This window comes from Chinchilla lanigera, unplaced genomic scaffold, assembly GCF_000276665.1.
Source record: "Chinchilla lanigera isolate Chin_1 unplaced genomic scaffold, ChiLan1.0 scaffold00160, whole genome shotgun sequence".
Taxonomy (NCBI): domain Eukaryota; kingdom Metazoa; phylum Chordata; class Mammalia; order Rodentia; family Chinchillidae; genus Chinchilla; species Chinchilla lanigera.
In genome coordinates this window covers 1,813,988-1,838,334 of record NW_004955561.1, presented here as the reverse complement: position 1 = coordinate 1,838,334, position 24,347 = coordinate 1,813,988, and the positions used below count along the sequence as shown (strand labels likewise).

General features: G+C 52.6%; 1 protein-coding gene across 2 annotated transcripts in view; it reads left to right on the top strand.

Moving 5' to 3' along the window:
* Positions 1-24,347, top strand: part of Atp2b2 (ATPase, Ca++ transporting, plasma membrane 2) — a 123,973-nt gene that overhangs the window by 13,573 nt on the left and 86,053 nt on the right. For both annotated transcript variants that reach the window (XM_005413071.1, XM_005413077.1), the window contains exons 2-3: positions 2,455-2,522; positions 5,712-6,227. In XM_005413071.1, the coding sequence (XP_005413128.1) occupies positions 6,029-6,227 (199 nt within the window). In that variant the 5' untranslated portion in view covers positions 2,455-2,522; positions 5,712-6,028. The remainder of the gene's footprint in view (positions 1-2,454; positions 2,523-5,711; positions 6,228-24,347) is intronic.

The window sequence follows — 24,347 nt, the reverse complement described above, 5'->3', positions numbered from 1 at the left end:
CCAGACCAGAGCAGAGGGGCATGCAGCCTTGCATGTGTGGCCATAGCTCAGCCTCACTGCCATCTGACAGGAGCTGTGCCTGGGCTGCGGCAACCTCAGCTCTGAGTTCTGTTTAGAGACTGCACTGTCGGAATGGTCTGCCCTGGCTGCAGTAGACACAGAGTGAGCAAACACCACAATATGAGCAGTCACCAGAGGACAAGCACTTCCTTGTGGCCAGTCGCTGGCCAGTCGCTAAGCTCTATCTCAGTGAACCCTGAGAAGAAAATCTGTGAGGTTGGCTGTGGTGCTGTCCCTGTTTTGGGGATAAGGAGATTGAAGCCCAAAGAGATGCAGAGCTCTGCTGAGGTGACCTGCCAGGCCCTGGCGGAGCAGACCCCCAAGCTGGACCTGTGTTCCCACAGCAGTCATTGCTGCTGCCACCAATGATTCAAAGGAAATGGTGACTTTAAAAATACATATTCAGGTGGCATTTAAATTCAGCACGTCTTAAAACGGATTCAGCATCCAAAAATTATTTTTAGCACACAATTCATTTGCAACTGTCCCAGCTTCCATCTTTCAGTTAAGATCTCAAAGCTGTTGGCTTGGGCTTTTGGTTCTGTTTTGGTTTTTTTGGTTGGTTGGTTTGTTTGTTTGTTTTAAATTCTTCCTTTGGAAAAGATAGATTCCTTCTTTGTTAACTCCAAAAAAATACTGCCCATTCCTCAGCCAGCCAGCATCCTTCCTGGCAAAGACTTTTTATTAAGAGCCTCTAACCTATTCTTGAGTCACTGGAATGTAACAGTGCAGTCATTTAAATGCTAATAAGATGAAGCTGAAAGGCAGGAAGTCAATATTGTCAGATGCTTTCTGGATTCTAAAGGCCTTGGCACTTCAGAGACTGAAGGGACCCCAGACAGTACTGATCCAATCCCCTCACTGGCCACATGGGGAAACAGAGGCCCAGAGAGGAAGAAGCTTGATCCAGGTCACTGGTGGAGCTGGGAGTGCAGGGAAGAGCCTCTCTCCAGGCATGGCGTCCACTGCTGTGTGGTCCCTGGTGTGTTTCTGAGCCTCTCTGGGCCCAGGACTGGCTGCACGCCCTCCTGATGACTTGGGGTGGCGGGGGGACTCCAGGAAGCCATCATAGTAGAGTGTCTGCTCCAGGTCAGGTCTCACAGGATCTTCACAGAAGCCTGAGGACAGATGGGGCCACCTTGACAGTGAGGCTCACCAAGTTCAGGAGCCTTCTCCAAGGTCACGTGTCTCATTTCATCCCCCAGCTGTGAAATGGCTTTCATGTGATGAGGCAGCTAGAACATCAGAGTCCAGTGAGCCAGGGCTTGAGGAGACCATGCCCTGAGCTAGCTGTGGCTCCTGCCCCTGACCCTTACACAGGAGGGGCCTGGTGAGTGCCGGGTGGGATGAGCATCTCAAAGACAAAGCCATGACTACTGACTCTTACCTTTCCTGACTCCCAACAAAACCATATGGTAGGGAGGACAGGAATCGCTTGCCCATTTTGCAGAAGAAGAAAATAAGGTCATCTGAGGATCTAGCTAAAGTCATACCTTTTATACAGACTTAAGGTTGACCCAGGTAGTCATTTATTCACTAGACATTTATTGACCACCGTCTAGATGCCAGGCACTGCCCCATGCACAAAGCAGACACAGCTACCATCCATGTGATGCTACCAGGTCCCTGGGCAAAGGATCAGACTTCAGCAGGCCTGAGTAATGAAGTGGGAAGTAGGCTACAGTGGAGGGGGCATCCGGGAACCAGGAAAATCTACGTAGGCAGAATGGCGAGGAACACTTCCAGGAAGAGAGCTGAGGCCAGTACTGTCACTATGCAGGGAGAGGAGAGGCTTCTGGGCAGCTGTGTGGCAGGGTGGTAGGCTTCAGAGCTGAAAGTTGATACACACTTTGTCAGTGCACTTGCACTACATTATCAAGTGCTTCTGTGTCTGTGAACCTCATATTTTTGAATCGAGCAGTTCTCCTGGTCAGAGCAAGTACCAGAGTGAGCTAGACAACTTAAAAGGAAAAGCCAAAACCCCCAGGGCAGAGGTGACCTCGTGTACACCCATGAGATGTGGGGCTAGGATGAGCAGCATCAGAAGGGGTGGAGACATGAGACAAGTTACCTGCAGAGTGAGCTCTGAGTTTTAACTGACTTTATTATGCTAGAGTCCACACTTGCTCCCATCAGCTCCTTCTTGTGTCTCTCCCAGCCTTTACTACCAGTTGTATGTTTCTCTCTCTTCGTGGTGCATCTTTGGCTTAAGTGCTGCTCAACTTACAGGGGAAAAAATATTCCCTAGTCAGATTTAAGAGGAAATGCCTTTCCTGTCACTCTGGGCCAGGTCAGACCTTCTTGCCCTGGATGTCCACAGCACCTGGGACTCTCCACTGTGGCAAACCTGTCAGGCCATGGAAATCACTAATTGTCTTTTTTCCTCACTGTCAGCTCCTAGAGGTCAGTACCATGTTTTCCTGCACCAAGCCCAAAACATAATCATTGAACAGAACTGACAGGTAGGTGAATGGGTGGATATGTGAGTGAGAGTGTGGGGTATTGGCACATGGATGGATGGAGGAGTGGATAGATGTATGGATGGGTGAACGCATCATGGGTTGATGCTATGACAGTTGTATTGGTGTATAAGTATGTTGGTGAATGGGTGAATGCATGGACGGATGGATGGATTTATGAATAAGTGGATAGATTCATGGGTAGGTGAATAGATCGTTGAGGATTACAGTTCATCTTAACACAATAGTCTTTAATATTGATAATAGCCTATTAACTCATGCCTACTACTGTGATCACAGATATAAATTGCTGCTGGCAATTCTCATAGCTTCTACCATCAGAGACAGAATTACCAGTGTCTTTAAGCCATGCTGAAGGTAGCTGGGGGACAGATGCAAAACAGCACCTTGGATTTGAAAAGTCCCCTATGGCTTGCAAAGCGCTCTGGTTCACATATGGCAATTCATTTAAGCCTCATAAGAAACCATTGAGGGAGATTTGCCAGAGTCCTCCTCAAATGTCTTGCCTAGGAAGGCGTATGTCTCTCAACTCAGACTGTCTACTTTCAGACTCCAGCTCCACCACTGCTGTGCCACATACCCTTGGGCAGTGACTTTATCTTTCTTGGTTGTGGTTTGCACCTGTGTTCTGTGGAGACAACAAGAGTACCTATTGCATAAAGTGGTTTTGTGAATTGATGGTAATCACAATAATCACTGAGTACTTACCATGTGCTGGGCTTGGTCCTAAGTTTTTATAGGGAATAACTCACCTGTGAGGTTGATACTGGTGGTGGGGCACTGAGCCAGCCCTTTCTTGTGAGGTGGTCAGCAAGGGTCCAAGGTCTTAGAGTAAAAAGGTCTTCCATTCACTGACAACTCCATGCTGTGGGACCTTGTGCAAATGGCTTCATTCTCTTTGCCTGTAAAATGGGTATAATTATAGTATCCACCTCACAGGACTTGTAAAGACTCAATAGGACATCATTTTATTTTTGGTCATTCCTTTAGCAACTATTGCTACTAGAAGCTAGGAACTTTTCTAGCCAGAGCAGCATACAAAACATACAAAGTTTCTGCCTCCACAGACTCTGTCTCCTGATGGTCAACACTGTAGGACTAGTTTCTCCTTTTATTCCTCCTTCTCTTCCCCTTCCTCTGCATTCTCTTTCTCACTCTCCCCCACCTCTCTCTGCTGAGGAGGGAATCCAGAGCTTTACACATGGGAGGCAGGTGATTGACCACTGAGCTCTACTGCAGACCCTAACAGATGATACTGTATGCACAGCCTGACACATGGTATGTGCTGAAGAAGTGGGGAGAAGTCACAGTAATGCTGTGACAGGCATGGCCCCACCTCAACTGCTCCTGGTCAGAGTCAAATCTCATGAGTTCTGGGGCTGATGCATGCCAGTGTGAACCAACCTGCAAGAATGGAGATGGGAGCACCAACCAAGCAACTGATCTGGTATCCATGTCTCTTCTGGAGGCATTGTACCCATGTTATGCTCTACTCTGTAAGATCCCTGCTAGTCCCAGTGTAAAAATGAAAGGGGGAAAAGCCGCTTCCTGTGTCCTGAGTAAAGCACCCTCTGCAAGGTGTGCTGGGTTCCTCCTAAGGCCGCAGCATCCTCACCCTGGCCAGGAAGCCCAGACTCCAGGTGGAAATACAGTGGATCTTAATATGCATCACTATCCCAGGAAATCGGGAAGTAACCAGGGGACAGAGGGGAGTGACAATTATTTCATCTTATACAGGAAGGTACCAAAACTCAAAAACTGGAACTACTTACCCAGGCTGGGGCAGCAAGGATGTAGCACAGCATAGATTTGAACTCAGATCTCTCTGGTTCTGTATCTTGTGTTCTTAACCACAGCCTAGGACAGTGCACCGGCAGCTCAGCACTGGAGAGGAGAGGAGGGAGGGAGTGCCTCTCTGGGGAATGGGGAAAGCACCGGGCAGGGAGCCAGGGACCACCCCATTCTGGCTTCTCTACTTTCTTGCTCTATGTGGTTCAGAGGCTCCCTACGGGGAGAAGGAAACTAACCTCAAATGCCTCCAGCTCTGAAAGGTGTGGAAGAAGACAGGATTGTGAAGGAAAGATCTGGCAGGCATGGGCTGAAGCAGGGGTGAGCAGCTCAGTCCTGGAGTCCTCCCTTGTCCCCTTCCCCCTCACTGTCCACAGCTGCTGGGCTGGGCTAGTTCCTGTGCCAGCTTCAGCGGAGCTCAGCAGGGGCCCTTTGTCACCCAACGCTTACAGGGCTCTCGGCCTCTGGTGTTGGGTGTCCAGGTGGATTGGATTCTCTCCTGGCAGCCTACAGATGCTGCACTCCTGTGCGGGTGGGTGGTGGACAAGGAGCACCCTGCATGCACTCCTTCTATGCTCTGGCCAGACAGTCAGCTGCTGTCTGTGGTGCTGGTCTCTGAGGTCCCAGGTGAGGGCACCAAGGGCCAAGCTCTCGGTCGAGGGCATCCCCGTGAATATGCACAGCTGGCCCCTCTGGCCAGGGTAAGGGCCTTGGCTGATGTGGTTGCAGGTTGTGGGTAGAGGGACCTGGGGTGTAGAGGTGGCATGGGTGGGGAAATCACCTCTACATGGCCTGGGCTGCATGCCTGGGAGAAGGGACATTTGTAAACATGCTGGAGTCAGAGAAAGAGGGAAGCAACTCTGAATGCACAGAGGAACTGTGCACATAGGTGTTTTTGAGGAAAGGGGGTGTGGGCAAAGGTTGTATGCCTAGAAATGCTACTGGGTATGATGGTGTGGAGGGGGTGCCCACCACAGTGATGTGAAGTGGGGCCATGGATTGATGGGTATGCGGCAGTGGATGGGGTGTCACACGGCACCTGAGCTGTGTGTGCTGGAGGTGTGTGTATACTGGGGAATGTGTTCGGAAGTTAGCGTGTTACACAGCATGGTGAAAAATTAGTGAGCTGGTGTGCTGTGAGGTTGCACCAGGCTGTGCCTCAGGGTGGTAAACTTTGGAGTGCCTAGGTGGGTGCTGGTAACTTGGATCTACAGTATGTAGTGGGGTGTTGGGAATGTTGAGCAAAACGTGTGCTAAGAGTACATGTGAGTGAGGTCCATGCTACCTGGGCTGATGTGTATCCACCTGGACTCGATCTTCCTGAGCACTTGTTCTTTGCCTCCAGTGCCTGATCTGTTACTCACACCGTGCTTGTCCCTACAGGAGCCACCACCCCTGACCATGTAGATGCCAGCTCCAGGGAACAGCATGGGCCTCACTGAATGGAGACTCCTGAGTCTGCACCCCTGAGCCCCTCTGGCCCCTGGACCTTGCCCCACGCTTGGGGACATCCCTGGGAGCTCACCACTGCTGTTGCCAGCCCACCTCAGCCACCGCCTCCTCCCAGGACTGGCAGTCGGCCACCTGGAGCTGCAGTCATCCAGTGAGGGTGTGCTGAGGACAATCACACACACCATCACCCAGAAGCCTGGTGTCCATTGCTGCCCCTCAGGCTCACCCAAGCAGGGACTTCAGCAAACATGGGTGATATGACCAACAGTGACTTTTACTCCAAAAACCAAAGAAATGAGTCGAGCCATGGGGGCGAGTTTGGGTGCACAATGGAGGAGCTCCGCTCCCTCATGGAGCTAAGGGGCACAGAGGCAGTAGTCAAGATCAAGGAGACCTATGGGGACACTGAAGCCATCTGCCGGAGCCTCAAGACCTCACCTGTGGAAGGTAGGTGTGAGATACTTGAACCTGGGGCTGCAGCCCCAGAAGCTACCATTTGAGGTGGCCCTGGGGCCATATTCTTAACACTTGCTGGCAGACATGTCTCAGAAGCAGCTGAAGGATCAGAGTTGCCCTTCTAGTATGTTCTAGCTGAGTGTCAGCCCCTTCAGAGATGGCAGGAAATAGAGCCTCATCATGGGTAACAGTCTGACCCAAGTCACCTAAAGAGGACCACAGGAAGAGAGCAGGGTCAAGGGCCAAGTCAGCCTCGTGACATCACAGGGAGTGGTGGCTTCCTTATTCTGGGAACCACACAGGCATCCGGTCCTTAGGGCAGAAGGAGAAGGGTAGCTGGAGAGGACCCAAGTGAAGCCATACCTTGCCTGTGTCTACGCCGATGTGTGTGTGTGTGTTGGGGGCGTGCTCCTGCTTTCCCAGCTCAGCTCACAGTGGTCCCACTTGGGGGTCCAGCCTCACAGCCACCACGCTCCCTGCCCCCAACTGAGGAGCACCCTCACCTGGACTTGGGTGTGGAACCGCACAATACAGACTGCAGCCAACTCTACTGTCCAAGCAAGCCTTGCTGCCAAGTTCCAGGGGTCTCCCACGTCTGGGCTCTGGTCAGGGGCCATGGGGCTCTGGAGACAGTTGTGGAGCTGTTGGGCACATAGGCACAGTGGGCTGTGACAGGCAGGATGACAGATGTCTTTGTTTGTCCTTCCTTGGGATGGGAGTGGGGTTTTCTTGCAGTTGCCAAAATGAGCAAACCTGAGATTTCCAGAGAGAGCTTTCAGCTCCCGGGGCTTTCCTGGAGGGGACCCAAGGGCAGGCATCTGTTGAGGAAAGAGGGGGAAAGCCAGCCCAGCTCAGGCACTGGCACTCAGAGTACGGGTCCCAATCCACACTCTCACCTGCCTCGAACTGCCATTCTGGCCAGGATGAGAAAGTGGTGCCCACACAACCCCTAAAGCCCTGCTGTGACGCTCCGCCTGACTCTCCCCAGTTCTGTGGCTGAGCAAAGGCTGCCCTGAGCTTCAGTTTCTTGCTCTGGGGAGTGAGGCCACTTGGTGTGGAACTGTGATGCTAGTGAGAGGCAAATATGATACTTCCAACAAGCAGGGCACAGTCCCTGCCCCGAGCACAAACCACAATCTAGAGGGCAGGCAGCACCTGCACAGGAGAAACCCTCCTCCCATATGCACTGCTCATCCCTGCAGAGGCTGCATACTGGGCCACACACACGGTCTAGTGTCATGTGCTGTCACTGCGCTCTGCTCTCTGCAGTCAGGAAAACCTAAAAGCTAGTTCCTGCTGTCACTGACACTTTGTCCATAAGCTGAGCCCAGTCAGTTTAGAAGCACTGTGTGAAAAACAGGATTTAGTTTTCACATCTGTAAACTGGAAAAATAATGACATCTCTGATGGTCACTCTGCCCCCCCTCACCAGCCACCTGGCCGTGCGCCTTTGGGCCTCGTGTCTGACTGCTCCAGGTCTGGGTTCCCACTTTCTCATGAAGGCCAGCGAGATATCTGAGAGGAATGATCCCTGAGAAGGCAGAAAGCCATGGCGGGGTTAGTGGGTACAGCTGCTACTGTGGACTCAAGGGCCTCCCGGGGCCAAGGCAGGGAAGTGCAGAGGGTGGAGTGCTGCAGGTCCTAGCTCTGCCACTCCCAGCCCTGGGATTGGACTGTGGCTCAGCCTCCTTGGGGGCCTCCTTCTCTGTAACATGAGGGTGATCATAGCAACAACTTTCCAGGATTGTGACAAAAGTGGCTTAGAGCAGTGCAGACACAGGGGCAGTTCTGTGTGCTAAGGTTCAGCCCCAGAGACCAAGCACCTCCATTTCCCCATCAATAAAATGGGTTGTGCACTTGAGTGAGATGAGGCCAAGTGCCCAGGATGATGCACTGGGTGACAGCAGCTCTTACTGCTGCTGTCACTGTGGAAGCACCACCTTCTCTAGAAGTGGTAGACTCTTCCAGATGGCTGACCCATGTCCTCACATCAAGGCTTTCAGCTAGATTCTTCTATATCCTTCATCATAGGAGCCCCTTGGGGAGCTGTGACCTTCACCTTACAGATGAGGGGCACAAAGGCTTCCAGTCTCCACCTCCAGGTCAAAGCAGGCTTTGAATTCAGCTCCACAAGACCACACCTGTGTGTGCCCAGCCCTGGGCTGAATTTGTCCCCTGGGAGCAGTCCTCTGTGAGGTCCACTGCTGGGCTAGGCCTGGGGAAGAAGGGACCACAGAACACTCTCTTTAGGGTGTCTCCTTTTGTGAGTTTGTTCTGCCCCAGGGGGCCTCTTACAGTTAAAGATATCGCACACCTCCAGCCCCAGCTTAAAAGCCACAGGTCTGAGCTGTGCAGACCCGGCACTGCCTGCTACCACTCTGATACTGCTGAGTCCCACTGCAGGCAAATGCTCAGCCTGAGTCCGTTAGCTCTTTGTGTCCAGTTGCATTTAGGCAGGCAGATCTCTGCCAGCCATTGACGGGCTCTGCAGCCACAGTAGTCAGATCCCACCTGTGGCTCCACCTGCTGCCACCAAAGGGACAGGCTCAGCCCCCATGGCCCAGTAATGTCAGTTTCCTCTGGAGGCCTGACTTTGGTGACTCCCTAGCAGGTATCCCTGGCTGCGGGTGAGGCCAGGGACAGCCTCTGTCCATTGTGAGCACATTTCTTCACTTGTCCACTGCTGGTTCTGTTTCTCCTCTGTTCCCTTTCCTGCTACACTGCAAGCTTAGGGCTGTAGTTTCGATCTGGAGTGGCTTTCTCTTCAAGGGTCACTGAGAGAGTTCAGTCCAGTCTCTCTGGACTCAGCTGACTTCTCTGTGAAATGGGGATCATAATAGTATCCACCTTGCAGGGGTATCATAAGGATCACCTTCATCACAGCACAGTGCCAGGATTACAGGTAATGTTTACTATCTCTGCTGTTACCACCCCAGGGTATTTCCTTCCGAAACAGCCTGCATAGTCCCTCTGAACGAGGCAGTCAGATAAGAGGAGTGCCCAGGGAAGAGCTGGCAGCTGCCAGGGGAGGTGGAGAGGCAGGTGGCCAGAGCTGCGGAGTCCATGCGCCTGGGGTCAGGAGCTGAATGTCACTCACTGCATTGTCCCCTCATCTGGGGCAGTGCCCACAGGCTGCAGCAAGGAAACAAGGGACAGAGGGTGCCCCGGTGCCCTCCCACACTGTACGGAAGCTGGAGGCCTGGGGACAGGACATGTAGGACCCGAGCATCACCCATGGAACGTTTGGTTCTGTCCCCAGAGCCCAGCACAACACTTCCATGAGCCACACATGGCTTGCTGGGCCCTCACCCTTCACGTCTTGACACCCACATCTTGGGCTGTGAATCAGACAGGCACCAGTGGACCATCTGCAGCAGGAGTATCGTGGGGAGCATGAGAGGGACAAAGCCAGCAGCAGCAGGTGGGAACTGGATCCTGCAGAGTGCTGTGAAACAGAACCTCTGGTTAATTTTGTATGAATCCCACAACCTGCCCAAGTCAAGGAGAGGGGCTCAAGGTGCTCAGAAAGCAGATGGTGGGGACAGGAGCTTGGCGATACTTGCAAAGATGACATGGGAAGAGCCTGTCCCTGAGGTTGGGCAGGACCTGCATGTCCTCCAACTGCTTGCAACTAGGCCCCAGGAAGGGTGCAGTACAGTGAGTGGCATCTTGTATTTGTCTGGTTTTCCACGTGCTCTGTCTGCCCCAGGCTCATGGGGCACCAGAGAGGCCAATGAGGAAACTGACTCAGCCATAAATCCACACTGCACAGGGCAGGGTGAGACTGGGGCAGGCTCAGCTACAGCATCCACATGGGCCAGAGATAGGAAACAGTTTCAGAGGCTGAGAGGAGGTAGCTGCTTGTTTATGAAAGTGCAGCAGTGGGCAAGGGGAGCAAATGAGACTGGCCGCCTGGCCACTGCGGTTTCCTCATCTCAGAAGTGGGAACTGTGCTGTTTTCACTCCCTGCTGTTTGGCAATGATGAGCTGAAAATGCTTTGAAAGTTTTCTAGAAAAGAATCATCTTCTAGGCCCAGCACGGTGATATGCTCATAATCCCAGCCTGCTGGTAGACTGAGGCAGGAGAAGTTCAAGCCCAGCCTAGGAAATTTAGTGAGTTAGTGAGACCTTGTCTCAAAATAAAAAATAAAGGGCTGGAGGAAATAGCTCAGCGCAAAGGCCCTGGGTTCAATCCTCAGTACTAAAAATAAATTAAGCAGATAAATAAATAACTTCTAGCATTTACTGCATATTTCTGTTCACTAGGGTTCTACTGAATAGAAATGCACTTCAGGCTGACTTGTGCACAAAGGGATTTCCTGGTTGTGCAAATGGAAAATCCAGGGACAGGCCCGGTCTGGGGCACTGGACCCAGGACCTCCAGTGCTGTTGGGAGGACTTTGTCTCTATCCCTGTTCTGCTAGGCTTTGCCTCTGATGTTCTCTTTCTGGGATTCATCCTCAGACATGCACTCAACTTGTGAGTACCCCAGCAGCTGCAAGCTTACCTCTTCCATCCCAGCCACGCTAGTAGCAAAAGGCACCTCTTTCCACCTTGGCTGACTCTCACTGGGCCTCCTGAAGTCACATGGCTGCTCCTGAGCCAGTCCTGTGTCTGGGGAATGGAAAAGGCTGCCAGGTCAGACCCCTCACAGGGGGCTGGCCAGCCACCCAGAGCACATGTTGATTGGAGCACAGTTCCCACTTCTGAGATGAAGAAACTGTCTGCCTACTATGTTTTGGGGAGGAGGTGCATACCTACCCCTTGCTCCTGAGGTGCTCAGCCTGTGAGGGAAGAGAGAACTGAGAAGGTGACTAAGAAATGTGGGCAAGGCTCAGAGCACCAAAGAGTGCACAGCTGTGGACTTGCCATGGCTTGTAATTTCTCAGGACATCAGGCACAACTGAGACTGCAGGCTTCCCAGGCTGACCTGGGTCACAGAGGCCGACTCATACATGGGCCGAATACTGGAACATGTCTTATCCAGCTGCCCCAGTTTCTAAGTTCTCCATGCCTCACTTTCCTCCTCTGTAATGGGGTCATGGTTAGCAATGCCTCTTACGGCATTGCTGTGAGGATCAAGGGCATACTGGGTGTCGTGGGCTTAGTGCCTAGTGCCTGGCTCGTGGTTAGTGCTACATCAGCATCAGCTGTTGTCCTTATTCTTCCCTGCTGGGGTCTTTTACGCACTAAGAAAGGTCACTGGGCTGGAGCTTTCCAAGCGTCTGTGGGTTAAAAGGAGAAGTCGCCCCCTTTCCCTCTGCAGTGCATATCCACCCACACACACTACCTCGCCGTGGGGAAAAGTCCTTTAAAAGCAGGGTAAATCGAAGGGCTCATGAAGCGCATGCAGACACTTTCCATAATGCCGCCCACTCACCTTTCTGACTCATCAATAAAGTAAACCCCAGAGTTGATCAATATGTGCTAGCGACTGCCCCGTCAGACAGCTCTGCAGCCAGGGCTGACAGGGGAGAGCACAGCACAGGCAGAGGCTGGCCAAAGGGCTTCAGGCAGGACAGGGCACCTTCCGAGACTGGCAGCTGGCCCGGCCGACCCCCATGCAAAAAGCCCAAGTCCCAAGCTGCCTTGTGCCACTGCAGGCTGTGTGCAGCGTGCGGGGGCCAAATGCTGCCCCATCCCCCACAGAGCCGTGGGCAAGAAGCGGAGCTCAGAGAGGACAAAGGCTCTGACTTCTGACAAAGGTACCATCCTTTTACAGATAAGTTGCACCAGACTGTGGGTGTGCACTGTGTGCTCAGAAAAGAGAAGGGATGAGGAAAGCATTGACTTTGAGTCCCAGCTCCACCATCTAGGCCCTAGAGCCAGTCACTAGCTTCTCCAAGTGTCGATAGTATGATGATGACAGTTACCTCCCAGAACAGATGCATAGAGGCACTCAATGAGCGTCCACTGCTTTCCTGCCCCATCATGCCAGGCAGCGACAAAGGTGGACACACATCTACTGTGCATTGTGTGCTACGTCAGGAGCAGTGCAGGAAATGTGCCTGCGTGTGAGACAAGCAAGGAGGTGGGGACAGGGCAGCCCGCAAGGATGTCCCATCTTGCTCCCAGGGGGCCAGGGGCAGGCCAGCCAGACAAGAAACAGCTGCACGGGCATAGAGGCAGGCAGGAGCCCTCAGGCAAGGAAGTGCCAGGGGCAGGGGCAGGGAGCCAGGGCCACAGTGCAGCCAGAGGGACAAGGTAGGAGCCCCTTGAAGGCCTTTCTCCCAGAGCTCCCATCCCAGGAAAGGGCAGGAACCACCCTCCCCTAGAGCGTTCCCACTCTAGCTATACTACTTCTGTTACTACTCTACACTAGTTACTGGTTGTGACCCTAGTTACAGCAATGATACCAGTTGTGGTTGTGATACCAGAGCCTAGTTAACAAGCTGAGGGCTGATGTGCCAGACTACTGCCAAGGCTCTATGGCATTATCTTACCTGCTCTTCCTGCCACCCCCATGAGCTAGGGACTGTTGTCTTCTCAGCTGAGAGAGGAGAAAACCAAGGCGGAGAACCTCTACTCTCCTGTGCCCCCAGGACCACTTCCAGGCTGTCTGGCTCCTGACTGCATGCATTACGTCCCCAGCCACCACCTACTACGATGGAAGAGAAAGGAGGATCACCCCCTGACTCAGGGCAACAAAATCAGAGCAACTTCCTCCAAGGTCAGCCTCAAAGGACAGACTGGAGTTAGGTGTACAGCAGTGGAGAGGAAAGTACAATCTTAATGAGGAACAGCATGAGCAGAGAGCCATGGTGAGAACACACGGGGTGTGGGGAGAAAGGAGAAAGTCATTATGCCTGGAGCCGAGCACAGGTCTCAAAGGCCAAGGGACACCTGCGTGGATGATGGAGGGCCATTTGTAGACCCAGCTTCTAGTTGGTTCGTTTGTGATGTGTGCACAGGCTATGGGCTTGGGCAGCTGCACTGTTTTTTGCATGGAGCAGGAGGATGCTAAACTACAAGCCAGGCCCCCTCCGTTTCTTCTGTTTGCTATAGAGAAGCATGTGGTAGAATTTTGTTTGTTTGTTTGTTTTGTTTTTGTTTTTCTCCAGTACCAGGAATTGAATTCACGACCTTGCACTTGCCGGGCAGGCACTTTGTCACTGAGCTAAATCCCCAGCCCTGGTAGGATTTTTTTTTAACAAAGTAGAAACAAAAGAAAAAATATCAAAAGTAAAAATTCTGCTCTGAAACTAGAGAAAAGCACCAAGGTGGAGTGTGGGACCCCAGGCCACCTTGCTGAGGCCTGGTCTCATATGCTGGGCACCAGAGAGATCGCCCCATCCACCCACCTGCATTTAAACTTGCTGGGCTGGAAGGAGACAGTGGTGTACTCCTGACTCAGCTCCTGTTGTCTGAAGCCTCCATAAGCTTCCTTCTCCATTCTGTGCTTCAGTTTCTCTATCTGTAAAATCTAAAGGATGAGTCTGGCAGAGTCGGACATCCTAGAATTGTGATACTCACCACCTCGGGGCCCACAGTAGTGAACGTGTTAGACTTGCCATACCGTCTTCCCTGGAAAGCCACAGTCATGAGGCCAAGGACCTGTCAGGGCCAAGGCCAGGGCAGTGCAGAGCCTGCAGGTCTGGCTTTGTCTGGTGCTGCTATCACAGAATACCTGGAAATGGTAATGTAGAGAGGACACAGATTCATTTCTTACATCTCAGAATTTCAGAAGTCTGGGAATCCTAGGTGAAGGGGCCTCATCTGTGTCATCCAGGAGAAAAGCAGGAGGCTGGGTGGGAGAATAAGGGAGGGAAGTGGAGGGAAGGAGAGGAGAGGAGAGGAGAGGCATTAAAGTCCCCCTTTATCAGGAACCTACTCCACATGATAACGAACCCACTCCTGCCATGAGGGTATTAATAGTTCAGAGGCAGAGCCCTTGCAAACTCGTCACCTCTTAAAAGCCCAGCTCTGAACTCTGCTGTGCTGAGAACCAAGTTTCCAACACAGGGAGCCTGGGGGATGCGTTCAGAACCCTGCAGAACACTACCCTACCAGCCCTCTGGGCTGGGCTTAGCAGCTACTGGCATGGACCTTCCCTGAACAACTCTCTGAACCTGCACATCAGCTTCCCCCGAGGGACAAGGCCTCTAAAAAGTCCTGTGTTCCAACCACCATCCCCATGATGCAAGGGGGACTTGCTCTTTCTGTGAAATGGCTCTGGAGAACATGCCATGGAGTTCAGAGGCACAAGAGAACATTTCTGGCTCAGGGACCAGGAGGGCTGTGTGGATAGGATTTGAATAAAAATGTTCAAGAGATCAACAGGGTTTGCAGTGGGGAAGCACATTCCAGGTGGAGGCAACAGCTTGGACAATGGTGAGGCTGAGAAGAAAGGTCCCTGAGGCATTCATGGAGAGGGTGGCCATGTGGTAGAGTCGTGGGGAGTGAGGAGAAGCAGCGGTCATCATCCAGTGTAACTGAGTGTTAGGGGTGTTTCAGATGCACTTCTAAGAGTGGAACATACACAACCTTTGACCTTCTCAGTAACCCTATAAGCTAAATGCAAGTGTCATCCCCATTGTATCTCCCCAACAAGGCACAGAGAAGTTAAACTGCCTGCCTGAGGTCGCACATCTAATGAGTGGAAGAACAGGGATTCAAGTCCAGGCAGGCAACTCTAGAGCCACTCCTGAGACAGCTTGAAGAGATTAATAATGAGCCAGAAAGTACGGCCTTAAATTAAGAGGCAGAAGGGAGCCTGTGACAGTGCCTGAGCTAAAGAGGATGAGGAGAGTGTGCTGGCCAGGGGTTCATCTGGGATGAAGAGACACTCTGGGGATGAAGCCAGTGGACAGAGAGGGCAGGCAGCTAGGAGAGAAAAGACAGGACTGACCTGGGCCAAGTAACAGAGAGAAGGACAAAGAGCAAGACTCAGCAGAGACTGACGGCAAAGAGTGAGGGAGACGCGGGTGCAGACTCAGCTTGAAGCAGCAGCTGAGCTGTGGTGGGGGCCAGGCAGCCAGGGAGAAGCCAGGGCAGAGATGTGGTGAAGACTGTACGTGGTTGGGCCTTGCAAGGACCACAGATGCAGCCAAGAGGCAGGGCCTGGAGATCTCAGCCAGCAAGTCCCAGAGTGGCAGTGGGCAGGGAGAGGAGGGAGGACCTGTGTGCCCCTAGCTACCCAGTCCTGCCCTGGAGAGTACGCTGCATAGATGCTCCATGGTGGCCTCAGCAAGGGTGTGTGAAGGACAGGCCCTCAGAGAACAGCAGGTCCCAAGAAAGCAGCAGTAAGCAAAGAAGTTAGAGGGGAGGAGGTGTTGCGTGCAAGTGTGGTATGATCAGGGTGTCTGACACTGGGTCAGCATCGGTTAGGCAAGGCAGCTGCCAGGAGGTAGTGGAAGAGAAACGGCCTTCACTGAAGAGGGCAGACCATCGGATGAGCCCTGGGGAGCCTCCTAGACACAGCACAGAGCGACCTCCGCAGGCAGCTCAGTCAGTCAGATCCCCTGGAATGAGGGCCCATTCCGTCCCGCAAAGCTAGTACCCCTGACAAGGCCAAGGCCCAGGACAGGGACATGTTGCAGGGCACAGTGCATACAGGCCAGGAGGGGCCTGAGTCAGCTGGGTATGAGAAAAGGGCAGAGCCCTTCTCCCTGGGTTCCACAGCACGTCCTGGCTCTTAGAAGCCTTGAACTGTCGAGCCAGCCCTCCTTCTTTGTGTCTGTCTGTCAGGGCTGGTGGAGCGAAACGCCGTGCACCAAATGGTTTCAACAACAGCAAAAATGGGCTCTCATGGTTCTGCAGGCTGCAAGCCTGAGCTCAGAGTGTCTAGGTCTCCCAGAATGTGCCCTGAGGAGATGCTCTTAGGAGATGTGGCCTTAGGATGCAGTTAGGTCATGATGGTGGAACCCATACCTAAGAGATACCAAGCCCTGCCCCTGCAGTGTGACAGTAGCACAGAGGCCATCCAGGAACTGTTTGTGGTCCTCAACGGACATGCAGTCCGCTGCCCCTCAACCTGGAAGGGATGGTGAACCTTTCAGAGATGCATGCTCAGACTGCAGCCCAACCCCACTTACTTTCTGTGCCAGCACTGCAGTTGAACCTGCATACTGAGGCTATTTAGAAAAAACAACTCTACAGTAACATCTTTTGTCTTAAAAGAAAAACAACACATGTGCTATAGATTTGACACCACTGACCTAGAACTTCTAGCCCCAAAAGGAGAGATAAACTCCTGTTGTTCACAAGCCCCACCCATGGCACTTCTGCCACAGCATCCTGCCACGGCCATGTGGGGCCTGTCCCAGGCTGTCCCCTCAGCCTGGCAGTGGCCATCACCTCCTGCATCTCTGCACACTGTCTCCCTCTCTTCATGTCTGTTTCTGTGTCCTCTTCAGCTGAGGGCCCAGGCTTCTCTGCCCCATCTTATCTCTGTAGTGCCCTTATTTCCAAATCCCACTCTTGAGGTATCAAGAGCTCAGACCTCAGCCTTTGGGTGTGAGGGAGATGACTGAACCTAACACACTCCTACTTGAGGGTGCTTCTCCTGCAGGGGAGCAGCAGCCTTCTCCCCCAAGGTGGGGCTGTGAATGCGGTGCATGAGGACAGGGTTGGGGGTGCACTTGTATTACCAAGAGACCCCACAGGGCGGGCACCAGGGAGTGGAATGAGTACCCTAGGTCTGAAGCCAGCCATGTCATGCCAGGAAATGACCTTGCCCCTCAGGCCTATTTCCTCACCGTGGAGTAGTCCTTATCCTGGGTTTTGCAGGAACTCAGAGCTGGCATGAGTCCCAACATGTGTAGCATCCTCCGGGAACAGAGATAGCCTTTTATTACTTACTTACTTACTTACTTACTTGTGGTACTAAGGATTGCACACTGACCTACATCCTTATCCCATTCTATTTTATTTTACTTTTCATTTTATTTTATTTTATTTCATTTTTTGAATCAAGGTTTTGCTAAGTCACTAAGTTGCCCAGACTAGGCGATCTTCCTGCTTCAGCCTTCTTGAGTGTTGGCATTACAAGTGTGTGCACCACACCCAGCTGCCCTATCACCCTTACCATCATTGTCCCATCATCACTGACATCAAGCAGGAGCCCAGAGAGGGAAGGGTCTTGCCCAGGCTCACACAGCCATCTGGCATAAAAACAGATGAAAACTTGAACCTTCCAACTGACAGACCCAGATTTTATCATCCCTGGGTGATACTAAGGCAGAAACAGGTAACAGCAGAAGGAGCACTCCTGTATGTGTCTGTTGAAACATTCTGGAAAGTGGCTGCTATTGAGATAGAGGATCAGCAAGCAAGGACTCTTGAGATAACCAGATGAAGCATGGAGAGTGCTGACAGTGGCCACATCAGTGTGGACAGAGGGAGGGAAACCAGCACAGCCCTGGCCCTGAGTTTGCTGTGGGGTCCAGGGCGCAGCTGCACCCCTAGCCTCTCCTCCCTGGCAGTGGTGCCATCTGGGCAGTGGCACAGCCGTGGTGTGAGAGTGTCAGGCACCCCAGGGTGGGCTGCACACCCTGGGTTCCAGAAGGAAGTGGGTGGTGCCCTGAGTGGCAGCAGGGCTGACAGAGTGCGAGCTGGGAAAGCGTGCACTGCAGCTGGTTCTGGTCCAGTGAGCCTGGCAGCGCTGTGCTGGTGATGGTGTGGAGGGTGCCCTTGGGGGAGAACGTGCTGGTTCCAGGGTGTGGACACTGCTGTCTGACACGGTCATGGCGTCCTTTAGCCCCAGACTAGGGAGTGAGGCCTGGCAGCCTGCTGTGGTGCCATGGTTTATACTGCTAATCCTAGGAAGGGTTGTAGTTTAAACCAACTTACAAAATACCTGAAAATGCATTTATTTTATTAGTCCATTGTGCAGTACATAGTGTTCCCATTCCTTGGGGCGTGGGGTTGGTGCACGCACAGAACACATCTTCACTCTCTGTACTTCCCTTCCCCTCTCTCCACCTCTTGTCTCCTCCCCTTCTGCACAAGAGCTACTCCCAGCTCAGCACCTGAAAGTCTACCAATCGGTATGAGTTGGCTCCAGCCAGTCACTGCTGTTCAAGGCAGATAGCATCCCTCAGAGGAGGTTGGCTACAGCGTGGGCAACTTTAGCGGAGCAGATGAAGACCCCATGACTGGAATCCCCAAAACTCCTCCCTGTGGGGGCAGCTAATCTGAAAGGAAGGCATGCCGCTGCACAGCCAGCCCCAACTCATGCTTCTCACTCTCTACCTGACGGTTTACATTCTATTTTTTCCTTTCACATCTTTATTTCACTCATACTTGCTTTAAAGTCTCATAGAGACTTTAAAAAGGATCCAAGGCTTCATCCTGAGACTAGCAAACCACAGGATACAGCAGGAGAGGGCAAAGGCTCAGTGGCCCATTCATCCCCACCACCCCACCCAGCCCCACCTTCTCCCGGACTGAAGGAAATAAGTGAGCTGAGCCTCCCACGCAGACCACCCCCCGAAACCCCTGAGAGAATATGGATACCCTGAGCTGAAGAGCAACTCAGGAGAGATGGAGGAGTGGGGCCCTTGGGGGTCTCCCCCCCCATGTAGAAGCAACGTTGCCAGCTCGGTCTCCACATCTCAGTATGCAGAGGTCTGAGGATCTATCCAGAGCCCCCTCCCCAGCCCACCAGGAAGACACAAGGTCTGAGATGGCCAGGTGAAGCCCCAGACCCCCACTTGCAAACCTGGCTCCTCCTGCCACCCCTCACTTGGAACCATCCAGTGACCAGCAGATAACAGGAGTGTGATTTAGGAAGGGGGCTGAGTGGAGGTACCAAGCGCTCACAGTTCTCTGACTAACCCCGTCCTGCAGAAGTGGAGCTGAGGCTCAGAGGCATAGACCGACTTGCCTGTTAATGACACACAGTAGTGGCATTAACACCCAGACAGAAGAGGATGGGGAGGGTCCTCAGGACAGGGCAGGACTCTGGCTCAGAAGTCTGAGAGTTTTCAGCTCCCAGAGCACACTGGGTCAGGCCCAGGATGCAGCATGGCCAGGCAGGGCCAGACAGACACCTGATCAGCCAGTGAGGCAGCTGGGAACTTGATCCAGGCCTCCAGGCCTTGCCCCCTCTGCCTCCTCCTGGCCAGTGACATTCTCAAGGGCACTCAGGCCAGGGCCTCATGAGCACTAAAGTCAGACCTGGACTCCCGGGCCTAGGAGCTGCGGGGGGGGCGGTAAGAGGCACCTGACAGGGCTGGATGTGAGCAAAGACTGCGCCACATTGGCTCCACTGTCCCCTGCCGAGTCCTCTCTCAGAGCCTCAGTTTCCTGTTATGAAGAATAGATCTACATGTATCTACCTGTGGGGCTGTTAGAGAAATGGAAGAAAATCATACATGGATAAGCCCTCCTTTTCCATTCGCTCCCCTCCAAGCTACTGTTGCCACAGTGGCCAGAGGAAACATAGATATAAGTCAAGCTGTGCTCAGAACACAATAGCTCCTGCTGCGCTCAGAGAATCTGCACCTGTTGCTGTGGTCTGCAGGCCTGGTCTGATCCAGCCACCACCCTGTTGCATGGCTCTGAAGACAGGCTGCAGAGCCACAGGAATGCCACGTCACAGCCTTTACAAACCCAAGCATCCTCTAAACTACGGAGCTTAGGCCCCGCATGAAAGCCTTTGAGAATTCCAGAATAGAGGAAGGATTTGTAACTGCAAACAAATGGTAACAGGGTGGTGCTGGACTTGGGCTCTGTCGGTGTAGCTCTTCTGCCTCTCACTGCCCTACCCAGTCTGGACACTGCCCCCTGCCTAGGAGGGGAGACAGTCGTTCATCAGTTCATCCACTGCTCTCTATAAAGAAGCACTGCCAGACATCCACTTGGCCCAGGCGCTGTCCTAGGTGCTGAGGATGTAAACTGAAAGCAAAACAGCAAAGATCCACTCCTCTCAAAGCTTTCAGTAGCCCACAAGAAGCCCACTAATGAGCAAGAAAACATCAGGTGGCAAGTGCTCTGAGGACAGCATTAATGAGCAATCAGGGCGGGCTTCCTTGCAGAGGGAACCTTGAGCCCAATGCCCTGGCTTGTGAATGGCTGAGAGCGCCCCTCCGAGGGTGGTAACAGTGGGCCCTGCTGTCTGGTGTCTTTGGTGTGCTTCTTGGGCTCTGCCAGACCCCTGCCGGGCCTCTTCTCACTTCATAGCTGCCTGGGGCCACACCCCTCCCTTTCCCATTCTATAGTGAAGACCTGAGGCTCGAGGCTCCGGAACAGCTGGCTGAGCTCACACAGAAAGTGGGAGGCAGAACAGTACTTCCCTGTGGTACCTTGGCTTCACCCATCCTCTGACCCCCCCCATCCTCCTCCTGAGGGGTGGGCATCTAGGGTCACCACAGTGTCCAAAAGAGAGCCCCATAATTTATTGGAGCCTGGAGCCATCAGAATAGAGAGCCATGTCCTGAGATGCCATTGAGTGTTCAGTGTGGAAAATAGGTCTCACACTGGCCAGCCTCAGGAGAGCACGTGGGTGAGAACCTGGGTGTACTCCCCTGCAGAAAAACATCCCTGCTGACAGGGACGAGTGCTGAGAACAGCTTTGTAGATTCTCACACTTTGGCTCAACTCCTGAAGGGCTAAAGGGCTTCCCTTCACTGAGAGACAGCTCAGCACATCTCAGGGGTCGCTGGACACACCCCAGGCTGCAGGTTCTACACCTCATGGAAGCCAGGGTGTTTCCTTCGCCTCTGACACTCTAGCAAGCCGGGCTTCCAGGGAAGTGGAATTGGTGAAAACATGAGTGGGCCTGTGGGTGGGTGGGTGGGCACATGCATGCGAGCTGGGCTGCCCATCTACCCACCCCACCCCACCAGAAGCCCCAGCCCAGCTCAGCCTGGAGGCTGCAGAGACTACAGAGTGTCTCACTTGGCCAGGGCATCATTGAGGTCTCTGCCAGCTCCCTATCCCTGCCCGTCAGGTTTCCCTGTGGTCTCTTCTGCTCCTGATGAGAAAAGCTGTGCCCATTTTGCACCCATGACAGTGAGTCCTGGGGGAGGAGCTCAGGCCCAGAGGGTCTGGGACCTAGACAAGCAGCGGCGCCCTGCCCCAGACGGCATGGTGAGCCTCAGGAGCACCTAGGCTGAGCAAGACTCCAGGCTGATGTGAAGCAGCCAGCTTCCTCTTGACGTCCTGGGAGATCTAATTACCCAGCCGCCAGGGAACACTGAGCAAGTGAGCCAGGGGCTTGGAGCCTTGCTTTTTTACTGCTGCAGTTAATGCAAAGCCAGGCCACAAAACGGTCCCTCCCACGTTCTGGTTCCTAGGACTACTGACTGTTTGATCTGGAACTACCAGCTTTTCTGCTGCCACCCATCCCAAAAGCATCCCAAATTGTCCTAACAAGTGCCATCTCCTGTAATAAAGGAAGTGCAGCTATTGCACAGAAGGCTGATGGAGGCAACCCTGAAGTGGGTGGACCCAGCCCCGCAGTTTAATTCTAAGCACTGGGGAAGGGACCACATCCTCCTTAGGACATTGCCTTTTAGTGTTACCACCGTCTTGCTGATGAGGAAACTGAGGCTCCATATGCCCAAAGTCATGCAATGACAGCTGCCTAGGTGACATCCACACCCAGGGCTGCCTGGCCTGGCCAAGGCCCCCGCTCCTCCCCTGACTCTAAACACCTCAGATATTGGACAATTTTCCCTGTCCTTACTCTGTGTATTTCAAACTTCAGAGCCTCTTAGAATACATCGTGCTTGCTCTGTCCTGAAGTTTTGTCCCTGAAAAGCACCAGCAATGATGATTTTCTGCTAGCATGTCTTCATTAATGGATATTTTACTTGTTGGCTCTAAATACCTGCAGCAGATTTCACACTAAGCAGAACAGGATTTAAGGGGATCAACCCACCCCCCTTACAGTAAAATAAAACTGAACAGGAAACAAAGGCAGCCCCAAGTGTCAAGTACTAGGAAAAATTTTTATTTCTTTGGTGCCAAGGATTGGACCAGGGCCTCGCCCAGGCTAAGCTCACATTTTATCCCTCAGATACACCCCAACACAGGAAATTCATTTTTTGTGACTCATGCACTCGTTAGATTGTTCCTAAGCACCCACCCTGTGACAGGAGCAGCTGTGGCCCCGGGGATGGATGTAGTAATGAACAGAACAGAAATGCCTCTGCCTTCAGGAGGCTTTTATTCACGTGTAAGTAGTGTCTTAGTTATTTTTGTTGTTGCTGACACAAAATACCCAACACCCAAAGTTAGTAGAGGAAAGGTTTATTTATTTGGCTCACAGTTTGTAGATGTTTCAATCCATAATTGGCTGGTTCCAAGGCAGGGTGGCTCCACAGAGGAGAAAGAGTTCATGTTGGGCAGGAGATAGCAAAAACTACAAGGAAAACAGACAAGCATCTGTCTGTCCCTTATGTTTTATGAAGGCTACCTGCCCTAGGGCGGGTGTAGCACTCATACCCTTAACCCTAACCAGAACTTCTCCAAACCAGAGGACGGATTTAGTGATCACACACCCTGAATCCCAGCATTACGCTCTAGTTTCAACCACCTCTGGAAAGCCACCCCCATGACTGCATGAGGCATCCAGACATAAACCATCACAAGGAGCAAACCAACAAAAGGCACCAGATAGGCAGATGGTGGCAATCAGCCACTGTTGTGAGGGCTGGAGTGCACACACAAGGGCCTGGTCAAGGATGGGACTGGGAGGCAGAAAAGACCTGGAGGACAGCAGAGCCGAGGGCAGAGGGGGGCTCAGGCTATGGTGGAGATAAAGCAGGGGAGTGCACCGGGCCAGATGAAGGGAGCTGTGAGCACAGCAGGACTCAACACTCACCTCACCTCGCTTTTCCCCAGGGCCACCCAGGAGGTATCAAATCCTCAGCTTTAGGCCAGGAGAGGGTGGGGTCTGCCAGGAGGTGTGGCCCACTCACAGACATAGAGGAAAGCCACTCACAGTACCTGAGTCTGGCCAGCCCACTGAGGGGCCACGGCCAGGGCCCCAGCCCAAGGCTCTGAGCGCAGCGCCCTGCACTCCAGATGTCTTGGTGCCCTGTGCTGATTATTTTGTGTTTGTGGCCAGGTCTCAGGCTGAACAGAACTCAAAGGAATGTGATTTAAGGCTTTGTCAAAAACATTATGTCTCCCCACAAAATTATAGAAATGTGTATGTGGTTACTAGGCAACCAATACAATCTGCTGAGGAGAGAGACAATAATTCGCCCCAGACAGCTGCAGCTGACCACCCACCTTCCTTCCCTGAAAGCCCCAGAATGCAGCCCCTGCTGGGCAGGCAAGGAAACCTTAAAGTAGACAAGAGCGAGAGAGGGTAGCAAATCCAAACACACTTAGCACAGATTCAAGCTCAAAAGGCAAGTAGAATGATCTATTCCAAAAAACATAACTATTTGTGACCAGAACAGTGACCACACTCTTACCATGTGCAAACAAATTTTCAGCACGTTCACATATGTTATTAACATACCTCCTCCTCACAGGAACTGTGTGAGGAAGGTGCTGTTGTTACAGCACCCATTTTACAGGTAAAGAAACAGGGGCACTTTAATGTTAACAAGCCAAACTATCAGTGGCAGAGGTGGGCAACAAAGCTCTAAGTCAAGCATGGAGACAGACAGACAGATGGACCATCTGAGGGATAGGCCCAAGTGTTAGTGAGGGGAAGTGGGCTGCATGGAGTTGGGTCAGTCTAGGTCTGGTGGAGGCTCTGCTGCGAGCTGGAGCTTATACGAGTGAGGCAGAGCGCAAGTTGGTGGGAAGAGACTAGAGGGAGGCAGCCCCAGCCTTTATAACACTTCGCAGAGTGTGCTCAGTGCACAAGAGAGAGGAGACAGTGCTGCTGAGGGGGTTGGGACAAGTAATGGCCCAGCCTGGAGAAGGTACTGCGGGTGGAAGGAGGCGCTTCAGACAGGAGGCAAGGCAAACTGTCACTGAAGATCACAATTAAGCTTGCAGGTACCTCACTCTGCTCTCACCAACCAGGACCACGAGCTTCTCAAAACAGGAGTTACACTCTTTGAACACAACACACACCTAACAGCCTGAATATGACAATCATGAAATGCTCATTTAGTAAACACGTGAACAAAGCAGAGAAGAAAGGGAATGAATGGACAAGCAGGACTCGATTTGACTGTCAGAAGACGTAGGTGTGGATCC